Source organism: Musca vetustissima, unplaced genomic scaffold, assembly GCF_032173495.1.
Source record: "Musca vetustissima isolate MV318-11 ecotype Yass unplaced genomic scaffold, APGP_CSIRO_Mvet_v1 utg12302, whole genome shotgun sequence".
NCBI lineage: Eukaryota > Metazoa > Arthropoda > Insecta > Diptera > Muscidae > Musca > Musca vetustissima.
The window spans coordinates 265,147-286,478 of record NW_026880463.1 but is presented as its reverse complement, the minus strand read 5'-3'; the positions used below and the strand labels follow the sequence as shown (position 1 = coordinate 286,478).

The window sequence follows — 21,332 nt, the reverse complement described above, 5'->3', positions numbered from 1 at the left end:
TTCACTTACAATCAATTGAATTCAAAATCACATATTAATGTTTTTAGAGATTTTTAAACGTCAATATTTTAATATTAGCCAAAACAAGAGCAACATTTATTTTTAGTCAGCGTGTGAGAACAATTTTTTGCTCACTTTCTCTTTAGTTTTTTTGTTTCCAATATCTCCCTTAAACACGCAACCGACCGACCAACCAACCAAGCAACTATATGTTGATGTTCAACAACTAGCAGAAAAAAATATTCAGTCTGGAGTATTGACTCGTGGGTAACAGACCCCCTTTCTAGCAACAGGTTCAACCAACAGCAGCAGTTGGAAACTAAAGTGATTTTTTTTTCGTTTTAAGAAAAAACCAACATCAAATTAACAAACATTGTAAGTAAACAAAATAACAATTAATTAGTGATAAGAATATACAAAAAAATTAAAAAAAAAAACAAATATGTTTTTAATAATAAAAAAAAATAAAATGGACTTTAAACAAAAATAACATAATAAAGACATATGTAATTAATTATGTGGTGTGTGAGAATTGAGAAAATCTTTCATAATTAATAAGGGAAATTTCTAAAGAAAAATATCTGTACATTTTTTGTAAATTTTTCATAGTAGTTTTTCTATGAGCACGTGTGTTATGATATAAAAATAAATACATCGTTGTGATAAGTAAAAATACACACAGACGTACAGAAATATTCATAGGCCCCCTCCTAACAGTACTGCGTAGCTGAAGTGGGTGGTTCAGAAAGAATCAACATAAGTATTCTTGTCTATAGTTTTTTTTTTTTTTTTTTGGAGAATTCGACAACGTTGACAAAATATAAATAACTTGTTTTTTTGTATTCGAAAAAAATAAAAGTTGTTTGTCTATCCTCGCCTATTGGCCTCTGGAAACGCTTGGCACTGATAATAAAATACCGGTGTGTGCTAGAACACAAAAAAACAAATTTGCCAATATTGTTGAATCTTTGAGATACATTTTTACCAAAACAAGATCATTTTGACAAATATCATTGCATGACCTTGAAAAAAATTGTTAAGTGTTATCCAAAAAAATAAAAGAAGCGATGGGCTGCCGGCATCATGAAGCTATTTTAAAGTGAAACATTGTTCTATTTCATTTATTTTATTCGAAGTTTTGTCTCTTCTAAAATTACAATTAAAAACGAATATTATAAAAGTAATAAATGTGATATCACATGGTTTTATAACAACCAATAAACTATAAAGACATTTCAGAAAAAAAAACAAAACAATACGTTGAATAATCTTGAAAATATATAGGTTAATGACTTGAATCTTAAAATAGGAAAAATAGAAAAAAATGTTTTATTTCGCCCTTAATATTTCATATAAATTGTCGGACATACAATATGTCAAAAATCAGTTTACACATTGAATAAATGATATTTTTTAAATTTTGCTGGTAATAAACACAAATGTTCATTTATTAAAGTTATTTATTTATTTATTTCTGGTTGCCCTATAGTCACTTTTTCTATAGGGCTATGGTACAATGAAGATACATCCGCACTATATGTGACTTATGATTAGGATAATTTTCCTGATAAAATTTAAAAAGTTGGTCGGTTGTCCCTGATGAACCCTAAGTTCATTTTTTAATGTCTAAATATTGTTGTGCATATATTGTTGTTCCTATAAAATCTAAATCTCCCCCACCCTAGCTTTATTGGCATCCCAAAATTATTATTGACATTTTTCCAAATTTGACTGTTGGGATGATATTCTGCCTTTCAAGTGTTTTTAAAGGCTTGCGCCATACCCCGGCGAGTCCCATATTCTGTCGGCTGTGAATAAAAACTTCTTGCCTATATTTGCTGCATATAGTATAGGGTTTTTGCGTCCTGCTCTTGACGAGTATTTGTTTTTTAATACAGTCTGTCGAATTGTTTCTTGACAAACTTTAAAACACACTCTTCTTCGAGCTCCCTTGTAAACGTTCTTATGAAAATTTGAGGTATATGCATAATTTTTGCAATAATTATGTGCTCAGTACGTTTATTAATTTTGGTCCTCAGACCACCTTCTCGCTTGTCTTTCGTGTAACTGAAAACATTTCCAACAATAGGATCACATTTTTCCCCAACAGACGGTTGTAATACACTGGTGACCGAAAACTAAAGCAAATGAATGATCTGAAAAGTTTCGTTCCAGAACCTAAAAGAATCTACTAATTTTACAAGTTTTGCAACTTTTTACTCGAAAACCGTTCCTAAACCCACACAATTGGTAAAACATTGAACCAAATTTAAGAGAACACAAAACTCTTTGTAAACTTTTTACTCGAAAAATTTGTCCAAGTCGAGGACTATATAAGATCGGCCATTAAGCGAATTCAAAAAGAAAACTTAGGTTTATGATTTGACAGCAAACTTATTACTCAGATGTCCTTACTGTCCGACCTTATATAGGCCTTGGTTCGAGTAAAAATGGTAAACAGGAATGCCAACTTCTGATTGACTGTTATGTTGATTTTGACGAATTGCCATCTAATGTTGGTATATTTACTAGATTTGCGTTCCTGAACTTTTCGAATTATTTTGTACTCTGACATGGCATAATTACAGAAGGTAGTCTCATTTGAGAAATTAATAATGGCAACCCTATTTCACCTATCAATTTCAATTTATTTATTTATTAATTTATTCACTTTAAAAACAAAAGGTATAAACGCAAAATTTATTTTGAAAAACTAAATAGATCAAATTTTTCCTTGGTCAAAACTAAAGCAACTTTTTGATTTTTTCTTATAACTAATCAAATTTTGCTAGAAATCGACAACATAATCATTATTTTTCATTACGGTAGCACACCTACGAGACATTGAATCAATAAAATGCTCAATTGCATCCTTGGGTATCCTGAACCTTTGGTAATGTCTGTTTGTGAAACTTTTTTGATTTTGCTATCTATGATACTTTAAGAATTTTTCTACAGGGTGAAGATCTGATCATTGTTTTGGCCCTTATAAAACCAGGATATTTGATTGGTGGTAATTGTCAATCTGTAACACTCAAATAAGCGTGATATAAATTCTTCGGCGAAGGGAACTATAGAGTTTTCAACACATTTATATAAACAATCCGATCTATTACTTCATAAATATATCGAACTCCATAAAAAGAAAAACACCCAAATGCTTCCCAGTACCCTTGCAATACTGAGGCTTGAGCCTTTAATTTTTTACCTTCTCACATTAGTTCTTTCGTGTCTGAGCCTTTAATATCAACTCACCAAAAACTTACAATATCACTTCTAGAAAACAATTATATATTAATTTCTATAAATTATTTTATTGTCGTATCTTGTTCTATACTCTCCAAGCTTATTGCTGCATCTAAATTTGATTTAAAATTAATAATTTATTAATAAAATATTAAAGTTTTAAAATTAAATTCATGATTTTGAAAAAAGATCTATGGGGTTATATGGGTTAAACTTTAATTTATCCGAGGATAAAATATTTTTCGATGAGTCGGTTTTCGATTCTTTTCAGAAATAAAAGAGGTTTCTTGATAGTTTTCGGGTGTATACACCTGCTACCACAGCTCCTCCACGCTCTGGTCTTGTGGTTATATCCAACTATAACGCTCTCACCCATTCCCTTGAACTATTTAATGGGTATTTTTTCAGCTATGACAATTTGATGATCAGTGCGAACTGATGTTTCTCATGGGCTCCCTCCGTGATGAACTGCCACGACTGATATATTTGATTAAAAAAACTTATAATTCGATAAAAATAAAAGTTAAGAAGCATTTATTAACCTTGCAATTTTAGTTTCTTTAGTTTTGGCCACCAGTGTATGTACCATACATTTTATTAAGTTTTTCTGATAACATCAACATAATTCACAAAAACTGAAATGATCGATTCCCCTCCAATACTATAAATCTGTGAGCAAAATTTTAACACCCCGTGTATTATATTTAAAACAAGACTAATTTTCTTATAAATGTTAGCGAATTATACTGTTCATTATATTATTAACACTGAAACATTGTTTTTGGAATCCAGTTTTATCAAAATTTTGTACAAATTGTTACAAAATATCGAGTACGAAGACAGACTTATAATTAAGAGATTTTATAAAATATAAATTCCTTCAATAATTATTATATTTTAATTTTTTATAAAACAGGTTTATTTAATTAAGTAAAAATGGCCGCCAAAGATCGTAAGTTTCAAAAGTAAAATTTGAAACCGCACCGCAATTTGTTATTTAGCCGCATGTTATCACTGCAACTAAATTATTATTTAAAAATACTAACAACAATTTAGGTTATTGTCGTTTTTTATTTCACCTTACTAATTTTATTTAATTTTTTGTATTCATGAAATTTCAAGAGTATGATGCTTCCAAATATATGTATTTATTCAATATATTGCACAATATTTTCATAGAAGCCTTCTTTTTTTCAACCTCTTATAGTTGTTTTTAATAACATTTTCTTTTAGCAACCTTTTAGTTCTGTAAATTAATCGAAAAATAGTATATTTCAAAACACAATATTAAATCTTAGTTCGAAACTTTTTTGTGTTTTTTGCCTCAAATTTTTGTTTTATTTAGTTCTTTAAACTAATCACTGTTCATGAAATTAAAAAAAAATATAAAACAATTTTCGGCCAAAACCCTGCAAACCCGTTTTTCAGCCAGCCTGTTCTTTGTTTTTTTCCTTTTGTTGTTGTTGTTTTTTTATTTTTTTGTACCATTTCTATAATTTATCTGTTTCATTGTGATTTTCAGCCAACATGACACAACAAGGCCAAGCCTTCGATTCCAACGCCATGACCTTGACACGTTTCGTGTTACAGGAACAGCGTAAATTCAAAAATGCCACCGGTGATTTGTCTCAATTGTTGAATTGTATTCAAACCTCGATTAAGGCCATTGCTTCGGCTGTACGCAAGGCTGGTATTGCCAAATTGCACGGTATTGCTGGCGATGTCAATGTACAGGGTGAAGAAGTCAAGAAATTGGATGTTTTGTCCAATGAATTGTTCATCAACATGTTGAAGTCTTCGTACACCACCTGCTTGATGGTCTCCGAAGAAAATGAAAATGTCATTGAAGTCGAAACCGAGAAACAGGTTGGTAAATTTTAACATCCTCAAATAAATGTGTGTGTAAATAAATCTTTTTTTCTTTTCAGGGCAAATACATTGTCTGCTTCGATCCCTTGGATGGCTCTTCCAACATTGATTGCTTGGTTTCCATTGGTTCCATCTTCTCCATTTTCCGCAAAAAAACCGAAGGTGCCCCCACCGTCCAAGATGCTTTGCAACCTGGCCGTGAAATTGTTGCTGCTGGTTATGCTTTGTATGGTTCAGCCACCGCCATTGTCTTGAGTTTGGGTCAAGGTTCCGGTGTAAATGGTTTCACCTATGATCCTGCCATTGGTGAATTCATCCTGACCGAACCAAATATGCGTGTACCCGAAAAGGGCAAAATCTACTCGATTAATGAAGGTTATGCCTCCGATTGGGAAGCTGGTGTCTTCAATTATATTGCCGCCAAAAAGGATCCCACCAAGGGCAAGCCATACGGTGCCCGTTATGTTGGTTCTATGGTTGCTGATGTTCATCGTACCATTAAATACGGTGGTATTTTCATCTATCCCGCTACCAAATCGGCACCCAATGGCAAATTGCGTTTGTTGTACGAGTGCAATCCAATGGCTTATTTGATGGAACAAGCCGGTGGTTTGGCTAGCAATGGTAAAATTCCAATTTTGGATATTGTACCACAAAAGATTCACGAAAGATCTCCAATATTTTTGGGTTCGAAATTGGATGTTGAAGAAGCTTTGAGTTATTATCAAAAGGCTTAAGAAGTTGTAAGACGTACACTCAGACATACACACACGAATATTGTGATTATTTTAAGACTTTGTGTTTTTTATGTTTTTTTTTCTATTTTTGGTTTAAAATATTTTTTTATAAAAATAAATTTTTTAAAATTATTTTCAATTGTTTATTACTTATTAATGTGTTTTAAGACATTTTTAAAGTGCATTTTTAAAATATTTTCTGAAAATCCATCCGAAGGATATTTTATAGTTTCAAAAAGTCAATTATTCATTTTTCGAAAAGGTCTTCTATAGACCAATTCCTAAAAATCCTCTATTGGATATATAAAGGTTTTCTATAAACCTTTGAAAATGTCTTATATAGAATTTTCTTCTATAGACCAATTCCTAAATGTCCTATAAGGTTTTCTATAGATGTCTGAAAATGTCTTATATAGTACTTTAAAAAGGCCTTCTATAGACCTTTGAAAATGTCTTCTATAGACCGTTTAAAAGATTTCTATTGACCTTTGAAAGATCTATTGACCGTTTAAAATGAATTCTATTGATCTTTTAAAAGATCTTCTATTGAGACACTTCTTTTAAGACACTTCAAAAGGCCTTGTTTAGACCTTACTAAAGGCCTTTAGACCTTTCAAAAGGCCTTTTAAATATCTTTCAAAGGTCTCTAAAGACCTTTCAAAAGGTCTTTTAAATACCTTTCAAAATTTCTTCTAAAGAACATTCATAATGTATTCTATAGATATTTTTTATAAGTCTTCTATAAATATTTTTAACGGTATAGAATACCTGTTCTTGCCTTTCAATACCTTTCGAAACTGTATAATAAAGATCTTTCTAAATGGTATTGTGAATACATTTCAAAAGATATTCTGAAGACGTTTGTCTACTTAAATGTCTACTTAAGACTTTTCGAAAGGTCTATGAAAGAGCTTTCTAAAATGCCATCCATATACATTTCCAAAGGGACTTTTAAAAATCTTCCCAAAAGATATTCTAAGACCTTTAAAATGGAGCGCGATCTGATTTTTCAGATGACCTTCTATAGACCCCCTGAAAGATGTCTTTCTTCTTCTTCTTCTTTAGAACTTTCAAAATCTACTACAAATTATTTTCAGATTGTTAAATAAAACATTTATTTTCTTATATAAACAAATTTTATATAATACATTGTTAAATTTTTTAAAATATATCCAATACACATTGCAATCATGTATTATGTTTTATAATGTTCAATACGAATTGGCTTTATGTTTTGGTACAAACGTAAAACCTTCTGGTACTCGGCCCAATAACATTTCACTTAACTTAACCCAATCCTGTGAATTTGCCGAACTCATTAACGTTTCCATTTCATCACGACCCATAAATGTCTGTGGCCGTTGATTGATTTTTTGTGGTGGATTTAACATTAAATCATATGGTATATAACGATACAAAAACGATTGCCATTCCAATAGGAAACGTCGGGTATTTTCAACACCTTTGGTATCGGAACCCCAATGTTCCAGACCATAGTTAACATATTTACGCATCATTTCGAAGCGTTCGGTAGAGGTAGGATCTAAATGTTTTTGTTCTTTGATTTCTTGGAAAATCCAAGGCTTGATTAAGGCACCACGACCAATCATGACAGATGATACGTGGGGAGCGATTTTCTGGAATTTAGATAAACAATAATTGAATTCAACAAAATAGAGATTTTTCTTGTTTGGATTTAGAAGGTAAACAATAATTTTTCCAATATTTCGAATTAAACAAAATTGAGATTACTTTAATTTCTATTAAAACCTACCCTCTTTTCGGTATAATCTTCAAAGTTCAATATATCACCATTACCAATAATGGGCATTTGCTTAGCTTTGGCGGCACATTCCTCAATATACTCCCAATTGGCATTGCGGGTATAACGTTGTTCTCTTGAGCGACCATGGAGCTAAAATGAATACATAATAAAATGAAAAAATATAATTTATAAAATATTATCAGTTTGAATCCTTACCGTTACTGCGGCTGCACCCCATTCCTCTACCAATGGCACCAAATCATGAGCCACACTTTTATCTGCATAAATACCGGTACGCATTTTCACGGTAAATGGAATTTGTGGATTGAGGGCTGAACATGACCTCACCGTTAACTCCAGAATGTTGGTACGTCTCATTAGGGCACTACCACCACCCTGTTGATATATCAATTCAATGGGACAACCAATGTTCAAATCTATAAAATCCACTTTGGCAGTCTCTTGCATTAGTTGTGCAGCTTGAGCAATAATATTTGGATTATTGCCACATAGTTGAACACCGAAAATATCTTCTGACTCATGGCGTTTGCTTAAGGCCCATTCTTGTGTCATACCCTTGACCAGGGGTACACAACAGGCCATTTCACCGCAGGTTATATCAGCACCGTACTCCTTGCAAATGCGGCGAAATGGTAAATTACCCACTGTTGTTAGGGGAGATAGTACCAATTTTTCTTTAAAATCAATTGGTGGTACACGTACAGCATCTCTGCCCTTGGTATCATCATCCGCACAAGAACCCAAAGGTTTATTTTCTTCCAATGGTTCATCCAGTTCCATTTTCACTTCATTTGCGTTTACCTCCTTCCCGGCTTCCTTCGCTGGCTCTGCCACTGGTTCCACATCCTGCTTTTCAGGTTCCGCCACCTCTTTTTCTTCCTTTCCATTACCATTTTCTTGCTGCTTATCTGCCTTTCTTTTATCCCGAATAGACTCCGCTTGTCTGATGAACTTCTTGCATTTTGAAAAATCATATTGTCTCTTGCGAAGCTTTATTTGTAATTCTGATGTAATACCATTGAATGTTGACGGTGGTGTATTTTCGTCATAGTGTGGTGCTTTGATATTCCTGCCCTCTTCATCCAAGTGAGATTTTGCAAAACGACAAGTTACGCCACGGGGACAAAATCCCTTAGTTTCAAAAATCACACATTTCTCGCCCAAATCTTCACCCTTGGCAGCCAAATATTGTTGCAAATCATGGACATAACGACAATTTTCCAGGGCACATTTCTTATCGGTGGGACCATTAATTAAGGTATTGCACAAATGTGTGGCACGATCATCTTTGTAGACCGGCCGATTCTATGGAAATAATATAAAAATTAAAACAGTGTCTTATGTACATTGTATCCTCAGTTTACCTTATTTTGTCCCCTCTTACGTTCCTTTTTGTTGTTCTTTTGGAATTTATTTGCATCACCGTTTCCGCTGCCTTCATTTGTTGCTTCAATCGATTCACTGTGTTTTCTTTTATTGCTATCATCGTCAGTTATTGGTTTCTTCACTTCTTCCACTAAAAATCTGGAAACCGAATTAGATGCTGAAAATCTTACAAAATAGATATTTTATATTTACTCTGGTTTAATATAACAAATGCCGGGCTCCATTATTTACACAAAAAAAATTCCACCTTTCTCAAATAATTCTCTCAGAGCTTACACGTGCTCTGCCAGATGTCGACTGAAATCAATAAAAGTAAACAAACAATATAAGGGAGATTCACAACTTTTAATATGCTTCAAATATTTAACCTATTTACACAATGGAAAGTTGTAGGGTTGTATTTATAATAAAACGTGCAAATTAAATTATTCCCAATTCAAAATTACAGCCATTGTGCCTGGAAAATTCGAATACAACTTTCATAACACTGAATTGGGCGGGTCTTTTTACGGAGGCTAAGGTTTGCCATGTCCCTATATCGAAAAATAGTCTGAACAACATATAAATTACAATTTTTTCATACTGTGGCTGTGTGACTGTGTGTGCAATGTTTTGAAATATTTGAAGATGAATTTTACAACCTTTATAAGAAGAAATGTATGATTTGTGAAATCATATATCAAATGAACAGAAAGACTTGTTACAGGTAGAGGCGTATTTTATCCTACCCTATCTTGTATAATTGTACCATGCTAGTATTATTGTACCATGATTATCATGATTATAATTGTACCATAAAAGGATTATAAACAGCAAATCCCAGCTGATTTGATTCCAATGTAATATTAGTGTCAATATGAATTTGACAAATTATGTTTTTAAAAATCACCCTACAGGAAAATTGGGAACGCATACAATTTGAAATTGTTCTTTATTAAATGTGCTCCCGTATTCAATTTACTGAATCTGCCTGCTGGGAAAGTTTGAGGAAGCAAATCTTTCTTCAAGGAATAACTCGCTATTCCCAGCATTTTCATATGTGTTACACATATATATGACAATGGCTCAATTATAGGAAAGATGTGGAAGCGATAGAAATATAAATTTGATAGATTTTCATTCATGTTTTTCATTCGAAAATATTTCAGTTTCAAAATAAATATAATTTGTTGATAATTTGTTTGTTTGTCAAATAATGTCGATACTAGTAAAACTTACAACAACAAATTTCTATGTGGTTGTTGTATTGTTTGTTGTACAACAACACTTGCTGTTACCTTCTATTATTATACCATGATTTAGCCTATTTACATAATGAAAATTTATAAATTCGGAAAATTGTGGGATTGTATTTTTAATAAAACGTACAATTTAGATTAATATTAATAACAGCAATCAAAATTGTTTCCAGTAAGAAGCAGTAGAGTAACTTCTCTTTTTTTGATATTGTGGGCGTACCAACGGTAAAAAAATAAAAACAAATTGTTTTCACAAATAAATATATAATATTCCAAATATATTCCAGGTCAAACATTATATATATATATATATTTGACTATAAAAATGTTGTTGTATTCTATTACAAAAAACTCTAAACTGCGAATAAAAATAACTTGGCGGGTAATGTGGACCAGTATGTGTGGGTAATGAGGATCAGTAAGTTAAAGGTAGGTTGTGGATGGGTTGTGATAAATTATAACTCTTGGGTAACAATGAATGCAAAAATATATGGGTTCATGTTTTGGAATAGCCCCCATTTAAGGGTACCGCCCCATTTGCGGTATTTTGAAGGTCCTTGCTTCATTATTCAACCGAAGCACCTGTAATTTCGCATATCGAGTTTTCAGAGGATAGAATACCTCCTCGCATATTAAATGCGCCCATTTTTCGAACTCGTCCTCATGAAAAGGTCGCACTTTTTTATATTGAATATTTTTATTAAAAAAAATTTATTTTTGTTAAAGAAAACAAGAAAACCACATAACTTTTATATATTCGAGAAAAACAAAGTGTTCGACTATTTTGAAAAAACGTTCGACTATTGTGCTAAAAAATTTTCAAACACACACTTTTACAATGAGAGCTACATTTTCTACTACTAAATTTTGAACATTGCAATTATTTATCAAAAACCAAGTTTGATGTTTGTTTTCACTAATTAGGAAAACATTTATCAACATATTCAAGCATGTTCTTAGATATGGGGGTGGTCCACATTAGACGCATAGTCCACATTACCCGAAGTTACTCTATTACATTCGTTGTGTGTGGAAAATTCGGCAAAAACTTTCAAAATACCAAAAATGGCCACACTTTTTACAGGGGGTAAAACGGCATATACATTAGAACTTTTTACCGGGTTAAACTACTTTGACAAATTAGCAATATCATGTTCCTATATCGAAAAATTGTCTGTAAAGTAGTATTTACCCTCTAAGAATCTGAAAAGGCATATTAAAATCTCTTCATTGGTTATTTTGATTTTAACAGACATGCATATTCGAATAATATTCAAGGTTTCGACACCTCTATCATCAGTTGGAGGATATACCATGGTATAATTATTACAAGGTAGGGCACAGCTACCAACTGATTACAATTTTTTCTCAAGGTGGCTTGTTCCATCTGTGTGTGTATTGTTTTGAATACTATGTCAAAAAAATTCAAAATATATTCTAATTTAATTGAAATGAAAATGATTTGTTTAACGCGTCCGTATAGAAGTAATTACTTTGTTATGGATGAAACAAATATTTCATGGTATTCCGTACTGAATTTTGAAAGAAATCATAACCTTTTATTCATTTTTCGCGTTTTTAGTTTTGTGTTGAAAAATGTCACATAAACGCAATCACTTGTTGCATGTATTTATTTTATATATGGCAGAAGAAGCCACCACCTACATAGTTGCTTTTTTTGTTATTCAACTCATGATTTTCGAATCGTATATGTCAAATATAATCCACTGGATTTGTGAACATAATTACATATACGTCACACGCAAAGGAATTGACATTTGAGATCGATTGGATTTAGTAGTCTAAACGTAGTCCTACCTTGTATTATTGTACCATGATTATATAGTTGAATTTATATTATTAAAGCAATATTTAGATCAATATATATCATCGGATATTTCTATATGTCATCGGATTTTCTCTCTTTCAGGTGATTTTTATTTCAGAGAAACCCGAAAATTCGAATTTAGGGAAATAAAAATAGTTGTTTTTTAAAAAAAAAACAACAAACTGGGATTAAGCCTGACTATTTTGCAAAAACGAAATTAAAAAATTATAAATATCAAATTCCACTATAAATTTGAGGTCAAATGTTGTTTAAAGTGCGTTTGTATATTGCAGGTTTGGGAACACAACTAATGCAATCCTCATTCACATCACATGTTGACAAATATCACAATGTGTGATCCAGGTTTGTATATCAGCTGATTTTGCCTATTCCCATTCGTAAACAACATGGCTGAGTTTCATATAGTTTATTTCACCTTCAAATTCGTAACATGGTTCGCTCGCTTTTTCGGTCAATCGAACCATACAACACTTGAATGAACGGTGTAAGAGCATCTCCAAACACCGGACGTAACTGCACTGAAACGGATTATGAATGAAAAGTTGAATTAAAAATATGGTGCAAATATTTAGTTTCCTCTTGAAGGCGGCCAAAAAGGTATGCAAAAATTTTATCCAATTACAAGTGCAGCTTATCTAATATATTTACTCTTTGATAGCCACCTCGTGCTCATATGCGTAATGCCTTTCTGGACACACTACGACTAACAGTCAAAGGCGGCCATGGTGGTAATGGTTTACCCAAATATGGAGGCATTGGTGGTCAGGGCGGTTGTGTATTTTTAGAGGCAAAGGAGGGAGTAACACTTAAACAATTGGCCCAGCGATTTAAAGAAAAGAAAGCGGCAGCTTCTAGCGGCGAAGACAGTAGTAAAATAAGAATTTTGGGACGACGTGGAGTTGATGAGAAGATAGAAGTACCAGTCGGTGTACAAATTTATGATGATAATGGAAAATTGCTGGCAGATCTAAATGAACCAGGTGCGAAATGTATTGCAGCCGGGGGAGGTGTTGGTGGTTGTACGGGCACCAATTTCTTGGGAAAACCAGGAGAGCACAAAACCATAAATTTAGATTTGAAATTAATTGCCGATGTGGGTTTGGTGGGTTTTCCCAATGCCGGCAAAAGTACATTTTTGAAAGCCATATCTAAGGCGAATCCAAAAATTGCATCATATCCATGTAAGTTTGAACACAACACTGGAATTTCTGTTAAGCATATTTTAATATTAATATCTTCCAGTTACGACAATAAGACCCCAAGTTGGTACCATAGAATATCTTGATCTAAGATCAATAACCATTGCTGATTTACCGGGTTTAATTGAGGGAGCACATGCCAACTTTGGTATGGGTCATAAATTTTTGAAGCATATTGAACGCACCCGCCTTCTTCTGTTCATGGTCGATATATTTGGTTTTCAATTGAGTCCAAAACATCAACGCCGTAATTGTTTAGAAAATATCTATGCGCTCAATAAGGAATTGGAATTGTATGACCCCACATTGTTGGACAAACCATGTATTCTTTTGTTGAATAAAATGGACATTGAGGGCTCTTCGGAAATATTGAAAGCCCAAAAGCCTTATATTAAAGATTTAGAAGCAAAGCTGAATGAATGTCCAGCAGAAATACGACCTGAAAGAGTAATACGTTTTGAACGTATTCTATCAATATCTGCAAAAAATTCCGCACGCATTCAGGATGTCAAGAAAGAGTTGCGTAGAATACTTGATGAACATGCCGAAAAAGATGTTGTAGCTGACGGCGAGGAAGTTAAGGAGCTGTTGAGAAAACGTGTTGGCGAACGGGGTCCGAAAATAACATAATTGTTTTTTTTATTTGTTGTTATTAAAAAATAAATTTATTTTTTAAGATATAAAATGAAATTTTTGTGGTATTAATTTATGTAAACCATAGGTTAGTGTAGTATATATTATCCAGTAGAGGATTCTGATTTGCCAGAAATAGTTCATAACAAAGCTTTAGAATTTTGTTCTGATTGGTGATCTTTCCCAATAAGAATTATTATTGATAAGAAAATCGCATGCGTACTTTCCAATATAAAAAGTAAAATTGTTTCAAATAAGGAACATACTAATAAGATAATCCGTAAGGTATGAACTAAAATCTATCCGACACCAGTTTATGTATATACATACAAGATAGGCTTTAAGAATATATAACTATATATCAATGAGAAACGTGTGATACTTAAAATTCTATCTGAAGCTAGAATTTTATATGGGTTTGTATTGATTCGAAGGGTGTGATAATGCTGAGTTTGTGGAAAATTTATAGGTGAACAAAAAGTTCTTAAGTGGTGTCTGAAATTTAAATTATGCAAGTGGGTTAGTATTTACGCATAGTCATGCCATAATAGCATTGAATTTTATTGAACGGGTAGGACTACAACTCCAAAATTATAAAAGTGACATTATGTTATGGAAATATTTATCAATGTGTACGAAAAGTATTAAATTCTACTAAATTTAGTACGATAGATAGTGGTTGTATTATTTAATGGCTTTCCTTTTATATGCAAAATTTAAATCATCAAAAAATTGCGAAAGAGTATAAATAATCACTTAAAATCACTTTCAAAAATGATCACAAAAATTCAAATAACAAAAAAAAAGGAAATAAAAATAAATAAATATAATAAAATATATAAAAAATAAATAAAATATTAAAAAATTGCAAACATTTTTGACGTTTTTTTCATTCTTTTGTATTTTGATTCGCAAATTTGGCAAAGAAAAATTTGCTAGTGGAAAAAAGCGAAAATTTCAAAAGGGAATACAAAAAATTTGCCTGCGGAAAAGCGGACTAACTGTACCCTAAATTATTAAATGGTTCTACAACCCATAAAAAATAAGAACGAATCAAGTTCCTAGGAATTTTCAATGATTATGAACAAAAAATTGTACCGGATTTCGTTAACCCAGTGGGTTTCAATTGTCAATTCCTTTGCATATATGTCAAATAAATCCTCATAAAGTAGGTTAACCCGGTAAAAAGTTCTAATGTATATGCCGCTTAAGTGGTGTAAAATGCATCTTCCAACAAATCGATTTTCGAATATATTTTCTTTTATTTTTCAAAACATTACACACACAGTCACAGATTTTGTATATGACTTTGGCATTAAAAGCCACAGTATGAAAAAATTGTAATTTATAAGTTGCATGGCCTATCTTAAATAATTGTATCATGTAAACGAGTAATAACTTCGTAATGAGCTGCAATCCCCATAACAGGTTACGGTGTAAACATAGTTTAAGAAACTTTTGTCATTTCTCTCTTTTCTTTCATTCACATTCTCTCACAAGTCAATTGCCAACAAATGTCGACACACTGGTCCCTACTAGACAGTTGTCAAAGTGAAGCTAAAGCTAGTGGTCGTGTAAAGATTAGATACGGATAAAAACTACGAAAGTTTTTCAAGTGCTTCTACAAAAAGATAAAAATCAAAATAAAATCTAAAAATGCATTAAATTATGGAAATTTATTGCTTCCCCAATGAAATTTATATAAAACCACAACAATTGCAATGAGTATTTTCCGAAAAATGTGAGAAATTAAATGGAAAAATTCAAAGTGAAAAAATTGTCTAATTGGGAAGTCAGATTACAGCAAAAAATGAATACATATACCTAAGTCAAAACACACACGCACACATACCCAAACGGGAAAATGGTATATAACGAGAGAGCGACACAAGTAAATAACTTTGCGGCAAATGAGCATACCGTGAGAGAGTGAGAGGCCGAATTTGGAGTGTTTTTGTTTTGGTTAGCAAATAAATAACAAAACAACGGGCTCGCTGTTCGTATTTGTCGGTAGGTCGGTCGGTCGTCGTTCGTTAACAAGTGTTGTTTACATACATACTACGTTGATTGTTTGTTATTTACGCCGTCTTTGACGTTTGGTGTTCTAAAGCCGGCTGTTGTGATTAATTTGGAATTGTTTTGTTTTTCGTTTCTTTTTGTTGATTTTTGGGGGCTAGGCTGGAATTGTTGTTGTTGTTTTTGGTAATTGCAAAATGTCACAACAACACCAGCCGCGTAAACATTATCACATACATGCCCCATATCCGCATCATCCTCCGCCAGTTCCAACGCATCATACACATGCCCATCAGCCGGGACATCCGCCTCCGCCACCCTCTTCCAGTTCTCATCATGTTGCTGCTCAGCAACACCAGCAGCAACAACAACATCAGCAATGGTATAACGCACATTCGGCAGCAACTATACCCCCTCCACAAGCGCAGCCACCGCCGCCACAGTATCACCATGGTCTCCACATAAGAGATTCCCGCCATTTGCAACAACAGCATCATCATCCCCACCACCCACCGCAACATGGTCATGCAATGCCAGCACCACCGCCACCACCACCAACACATATGTTTACAAGTGGTTATGCTAGTGGTATGCCAGTGGGAGTGGGTGGTGGTGCAGGTGGCCCAAGTTCAACGCACAACACAGCATCGTCAATGCCGGCATCTGGCTCTTCGTCGTCGTCGTCATCATCGGCTTCGGCACAACATTTCTCAGCACTCGGAGGGGGTGTGGGTGGCGTCCCGAATGTCGGAGCCAGTGGAAGTAGTGTTATTACTGGCTCGGGGCCTGGCACAGGGGGTGGTGTTATTGTTGGTCGTAGCCGAGTTTATGACCTTGAAATGGTAAATACACAACATGGTGGTGGGGTTGGTGCACCGTCGTCTATGCTGGCAATTGGTGGTGCCCGAGGTGCAGCCTATGATGCCTATTCGCATAGTTCGTTATATTCACAACAACAACAACCGCCACCAACACCAACAAGTCAACGCCATCATCTGCAACAACAACAGCAGCAGCTGCATCATCATCACCAACAACAGCAGCAGCATCATTATCAACAACAACAACAGCAGCAGCATCATTACTATCAACATCATCATCGTCTTCAACAGCAGCAACAACAACATTCACAACATATGCCTCCTATGATAACGAATATTAAATCGGAGCCAGTGGAACAATTAACGATAACACCATCCATCCAAATGGAAGAAATTATCATAAAACGTAAGTGTTCTATATGCCTAAAAGGAGGATGATGACGTTAATGAGAAATGGTGAAGTGTAATATTAAAGATAAATGGATTATTTTATAATTTTTTTTTACAAAATGCCGAGAAACCAACCCCCTTGTAAGGGAGACAGACAGAGTGGTATAACATGTGCTTATTTTGTGTTTTATATAAAAAAATATTTCTTTTGTATTTCCATGTGTTTTTGAGTTAAAGGAATACTATGGATGCCATTGTGTCGTTGAAATACTTATGGAAGATATTCACATATCGAAGACTCCAATTTTGTATTCTGTGGAACATAGCTTTGTGTTAAGGAAAACTTTCCAAATTTTGGGAAAAGTTTACTTTGAGGCTTTTGTTACTATTGCGTATTTACAAATGATGCAGATATTTATTTTATTGGGACTTTTGAAGCATAAAACTGCATGAGATTGTTGCTGTTATCCCCAATTCAACGGAGGATTAAAAGGACAGATGCCAACACCGTTTTCCGTTTACGCGGCACAATTCCCCTTTTAGAGTAGAATGGAATTCTTCGACAATTTTTTTTTTTAATCAGAATTTTATTCGCTAGAATTCGACAGTCATTTTTAAAATTTATGGAAATAAAAAGCATGAGGAAATGCAAGAAATATAGAATACCGTAAGGAAAACCCATATCGTTGTAGGCAAGGCCGCTGGCAAAATTGTTAAAAAATGTCCAAAATGCGTTTGTGACATTTCTGCCTAATCTAGACCATATCCGGACGTGGAATTTATTTTAAAATTTTGAAAACATCGTGAGTGGAGTATTTGATGTGATCCATTTTTGATGTCTCCCACATGAGTCAACTTGTAAATGTCATATGAAACGAATTTGGTATATGACTTCTAATAAACGATGTTATGCAATTATCTACTATATAGGTCAATTAGATCCTCACGAAAATCCTTTCACAAAGCCAGTAGGACTGATTGGAGTGTTTGTAAAGAACCATAAAAAGGAGATCCACAATTTGATTGAAGGGGTTAATGGAGCGACCAGATTTCGTAATGTTATATCTAAGGACCCCAAATCCATTGGGGGTATTTAATTCATGTTTCCGGCTGTAAGGATTTCGATAAACAACAAGCACATCATCAAAGACTCCTAGGAGTTTGAGGGGCTTACAAAAATAGACTAAAAACCTACCCAGGGCTTTCTACCTTTTAAATCTCCGGAACCATGCTGCTACATGCAGCTGACCTAACCGATTATTGGTCACTCATAAAGCGATTGTTAGTGATTACCTGTGTGTATCATGGTAGGTGGTAAATGTGAGCTTCATTCCAAAGGTCGGAATATCAAGTCACGATTTACCAAAAGTATTGATGGATTCGTTTACCATCCTTTCTACTTAAAACACTATAAATGCTGCTGGATATTTAAATAAGGTACTGATTTGATCTAGACAAGATCAATAAATCGCAACGTGTTCATAAGAATGGCAGGTCAGTGGATACTGCTTTACATGAAACGGTTGGACAGTTTCCTACATATTAAAGTGCCTTTCAAGAACACGGAACATTAATAGAGTTCCGAACTAAACTCTGTCCAAAGATAGACAGATTCAAGATTAATATTATATCATATTCCCATGTTGTAGATTTGTGGATAAGAGAACTTTATTAATTTTATTATATTCTTAATATTCAAAAAAATCAACTTGTCAGGAAATTAATTGGAATCAAAGTAAATGACGTAATTTTTTCCAATCTACATTAATAACAGTGTAAAGTATTTGAATGTCTTACTGACTGACTCAACGATTCATCAACGCCCAGACGAAACTAGGATCTTGAAATTTGGGGCGAAGTTCACTATTAGTTCAAAGGTGTCAGATAAAGCTTGGTTTTTGGGAAGTAATCAATATGTTTCCGAACCAGTAGAGCTACTCCTGCTATTAAATTTGAAATGAGTTTTTTTTTTTTTGGAAATTAGAACTAAAAGTATCCGAAGAGCGCTAAAATGTACTAAATATGGTACAATTTCGTAACATGTGAACGGATAGAGCTAAAAAATTTAAATTTGGAATGCCAATCAAGGTTGAGACGTAGGGTCGATATATGGAGGTGGTTTTTGGAAGTTTGTACTTATATGAACGAAAAATACTAACTGGTACTATATTTGGTGCAATTTGCATTTAGGTGAACCGATAGAGATGGAACACACAATTTTGGATATAAGATTACTACTGCATTGTATAATTGTAGATAATTGTAGATAGTGTGGGAAATTCGTACTAAATGGTACTAAATTGGGTACAATTTAAATTTTGGGTAAACCGATAGAGCTGGAATTCTGAAATTTGGATTTAGGATCACTGTTGAGGTGTTTGATTGGGGCAGCAACGTACACAGGATTTCATTTCGGGGGGGGGGGCCCGGTAGTACAAAATGAAAAAATTCTCTGTTGCAAATATAAATTTACTGTGAAAAAAATTCATTTCGGGGGGGGGGGGGGGGGGGGGGCCCCCCCAGGGCCGCCCCCCTGCGTACGTCCCTGGATTGGGGTATGTAGGAAGTTTTGGGTATTTTTTACTAATGTGTTGTAAATGGTACAATTTGGATTTTGGTGAACTGATTAGTTTGGTATCTTCTATAATTGGGAAATATGATTTCAATTGGATTGTTGGGGTGGACTAAATGGTCCTGCATTTAGTAAAATATGGATTTTGCTTCGATTTTGTAACAGAGTAAAGTAAAAACGTATTACAAAATTTGGCGAACTTTTAAATTTTACATAATTCCGACTAAAAACGACTACGAATACTACAGTTGGCGTACGACGACAAAGCCTACCGTAATAAGTGTTCATATATTTACAGAGATAGAAGAAAAGTATTGGTTTCGATGTTAATTTTACCCATGGAGTACTTTGACGATGTTTATGAAAATCGTTGATTGGCATATCAGTCGACTTTGAAGCAGCCGAACAAGTTGGTCAGCTAGTTCAATACCTTTGTTGTTGATATAAGACAATAAACGAAAGTCTCAAGAAATGACGCATATTGTTGTTTTATAGACCAGGTTCAATGTTGCTAGTTCCAAGTATTTTAGCTACAATATTGGTCGTGGTTGAACGAATAGATACGTAATCTTGAAATGTGTTAAGGGAAAGGTGTATTGGTAGAGACCAACAAATTGGTATAGGAATCTATATTTGTGCGTTTGTTTAGGATTATGTGTTTATTTTCCCATTTATTTTTTAAACGTAGTTAAATTACTAAAATGAAATTTTGTGCTGTAGTTTAACGAACGAACTTGTGGAATAATAACTTGTATAAACCTTTAGACTACAGAACACTTATAGGATGTCTTAAAATTAAAAACAGCAAATTGACAATTTTGAAATGACAGACCGATTTTAGTCAGTAGTATTTATAGGTGTGAAAAATACTATTCTCTATTCTAAGACAGTCTCAAACGAATTTGCTGAAACTTGTTTGTTAATTAATATGTATAACAAAATTACAGGTGATGCTTATCTAACCATTTTAAATTTAATATAATAAAATTGTATAGACTTTTGCAATTTATAATATACATAAAATAGATAATTCATTAATAATTATTGAGAATGAGGAAAAAATAATTTGTCGCTTTGTCATAGTGAGTAGTTTTGTATGTATTCATTGTATTTTGAAATGAAACATAAATTGATAAGGGCAATGTCCTATTATCAAAGTAAATGAACTATGCAATCACCACTTTAAAGTATTAAAATAATAAAAAAAAGTATAAAAAACCATATATATTTTTTAAATTATTGATTTATTTAAAACATATAAATAATAAATAAAACAAATAAATATTAAATAAATTCTATAAATTTATCTTTCAACCAACTTATCAGCTACATTCCCTACTTCTTTGGATCAAATAAAACAGAAATTGAATTAGTATTATTTTTCAATTGTAATAAAAATGGATTATTTATTGCATGTTATATGAGGATAAATCTAAAGTGGAGAGTTAGGTAGGTAGACACGACAATTCGTTTCACCATTTCAATTTTCAAGTCACGAGTGTTTCTTCTTTCGAAATAAAAATACCAAAAAATCACATTCATTTGAAGCCATCGCTCGGCTCGTACAACAATCCCACCGACCGACAGACA

At 33.3% G+C, this 21,332-nt stretch overlaps 4 protein-coding genes across 4 annotated transcripts in view; 3 read left to right on the top strand and 1 right to left on the bottom strand.

Annotated features, from left to right (window-relative positions):
- Positions 1–293: 293 nt before the first annotated feature.
- Positions 294–5,861, top strand: LOC133326089 (fructose-1,6-bisphosphatase 1). The gene is made up of 3 exons (XM_061534764.1): positions 294–375; positions 4,769–5,112; positions 5,175–5,861. Exons 2-3 carry the CDS (start codon positions 4,774–4,776, stop codon positions 5,850–5,852), a joined length of 1,017 nt encoding a protein of 338 aa, XP_061390748.1. The 5' UTR covers positions 294–375; positions 4,769–4,773; the 3' UTR covers positions 5,853–5,861.
- Positions 5,862–7,063: 1,202 nt separating this feature from the next.
- LOC133326087 (tRNA-dihydrouridine(47) synthase [NAD(P)(+)]-like) lies at positions 7,064–9,092 on the bottom strand (the record flags this gene model as incomplete). Its single annotated transcript, XM_061534762.1, has 5 exons — positions 7,064–7,489; positions 7,627–7,767; positions 7,834–8,439; positions 8,473–8,943; positions 9,003–9,092. Coding segments are annotated over 5 exons (1,734 nt in total), but the record flags the coding sequence as incomplete, so codon positions are not given.
- Positions 9,093–12,773: 3,681 nt separating this feature from the next.
- On the top strand, positions 12,774–13,940 carry LOC133326091 (GTP-binding protein 10 homolog). Its single transcript, XM_061534766.1, has 2 exons — positions 12,774–13,292; positions 13,354–13,940. Exons 1-2 carry the CDS (start codon positions 12,785–12,787, stop codon positions 13,938–13,940), a joined length of 1,095 nt encoding a protein of 364 aa, XP_061390750.1. The 5' UTR covers positions 12,774–12,784.
- A 2,216-nt stretch (positions 13,941–16,156) lies between these two features.
- The window catches only part of LOC133326085 (forkhead box protein B2-like), a 28,202-nt gene continuing 23,026 nt past the window's right edge, over positions 16,157–21,332 (top strand). The window contains exon 1 of the mRNA XM_061534761.1: positions 16,157–16,974. Coding sequence (XP_061390745.1) covers positions 16,157–16,974 — 818 coding nt within the window. The remainder of the gene's footprint in view (positions 16,975–21,332) is intronic.

Bases quoted from the DNA above. Each gene is read 5' to 3' on its own strand.
- LOC133326089 (XM_061534764.1), top strand. From the start codon at position 4,774: ATGACACAACAAGGCCAAGCCTTCGATTCCAACGCCATGACCTTGACA. The intron at 5,113-5,174 runs GTTGGTAAATTT...TTTTCTTTTCAG, and splicing joins AAGTCGAAACCGAGAAACAG to GGCAAATACATTGTCTGCTT.
- LOC133326091 (XM_061534766.1), top strand. From the start codon at position 12,785: ATGCGTAATGCCTTTCTGGACACACTACGACTAACAGTCAAAGGCGGC. The intron at 13,293-13,353 runs GTAAGTTTGAAC...AATATCTTCCAG, and splicing joins AAAAATTGCATCATATCCAT to TTACGACAATAAGACCCCAA.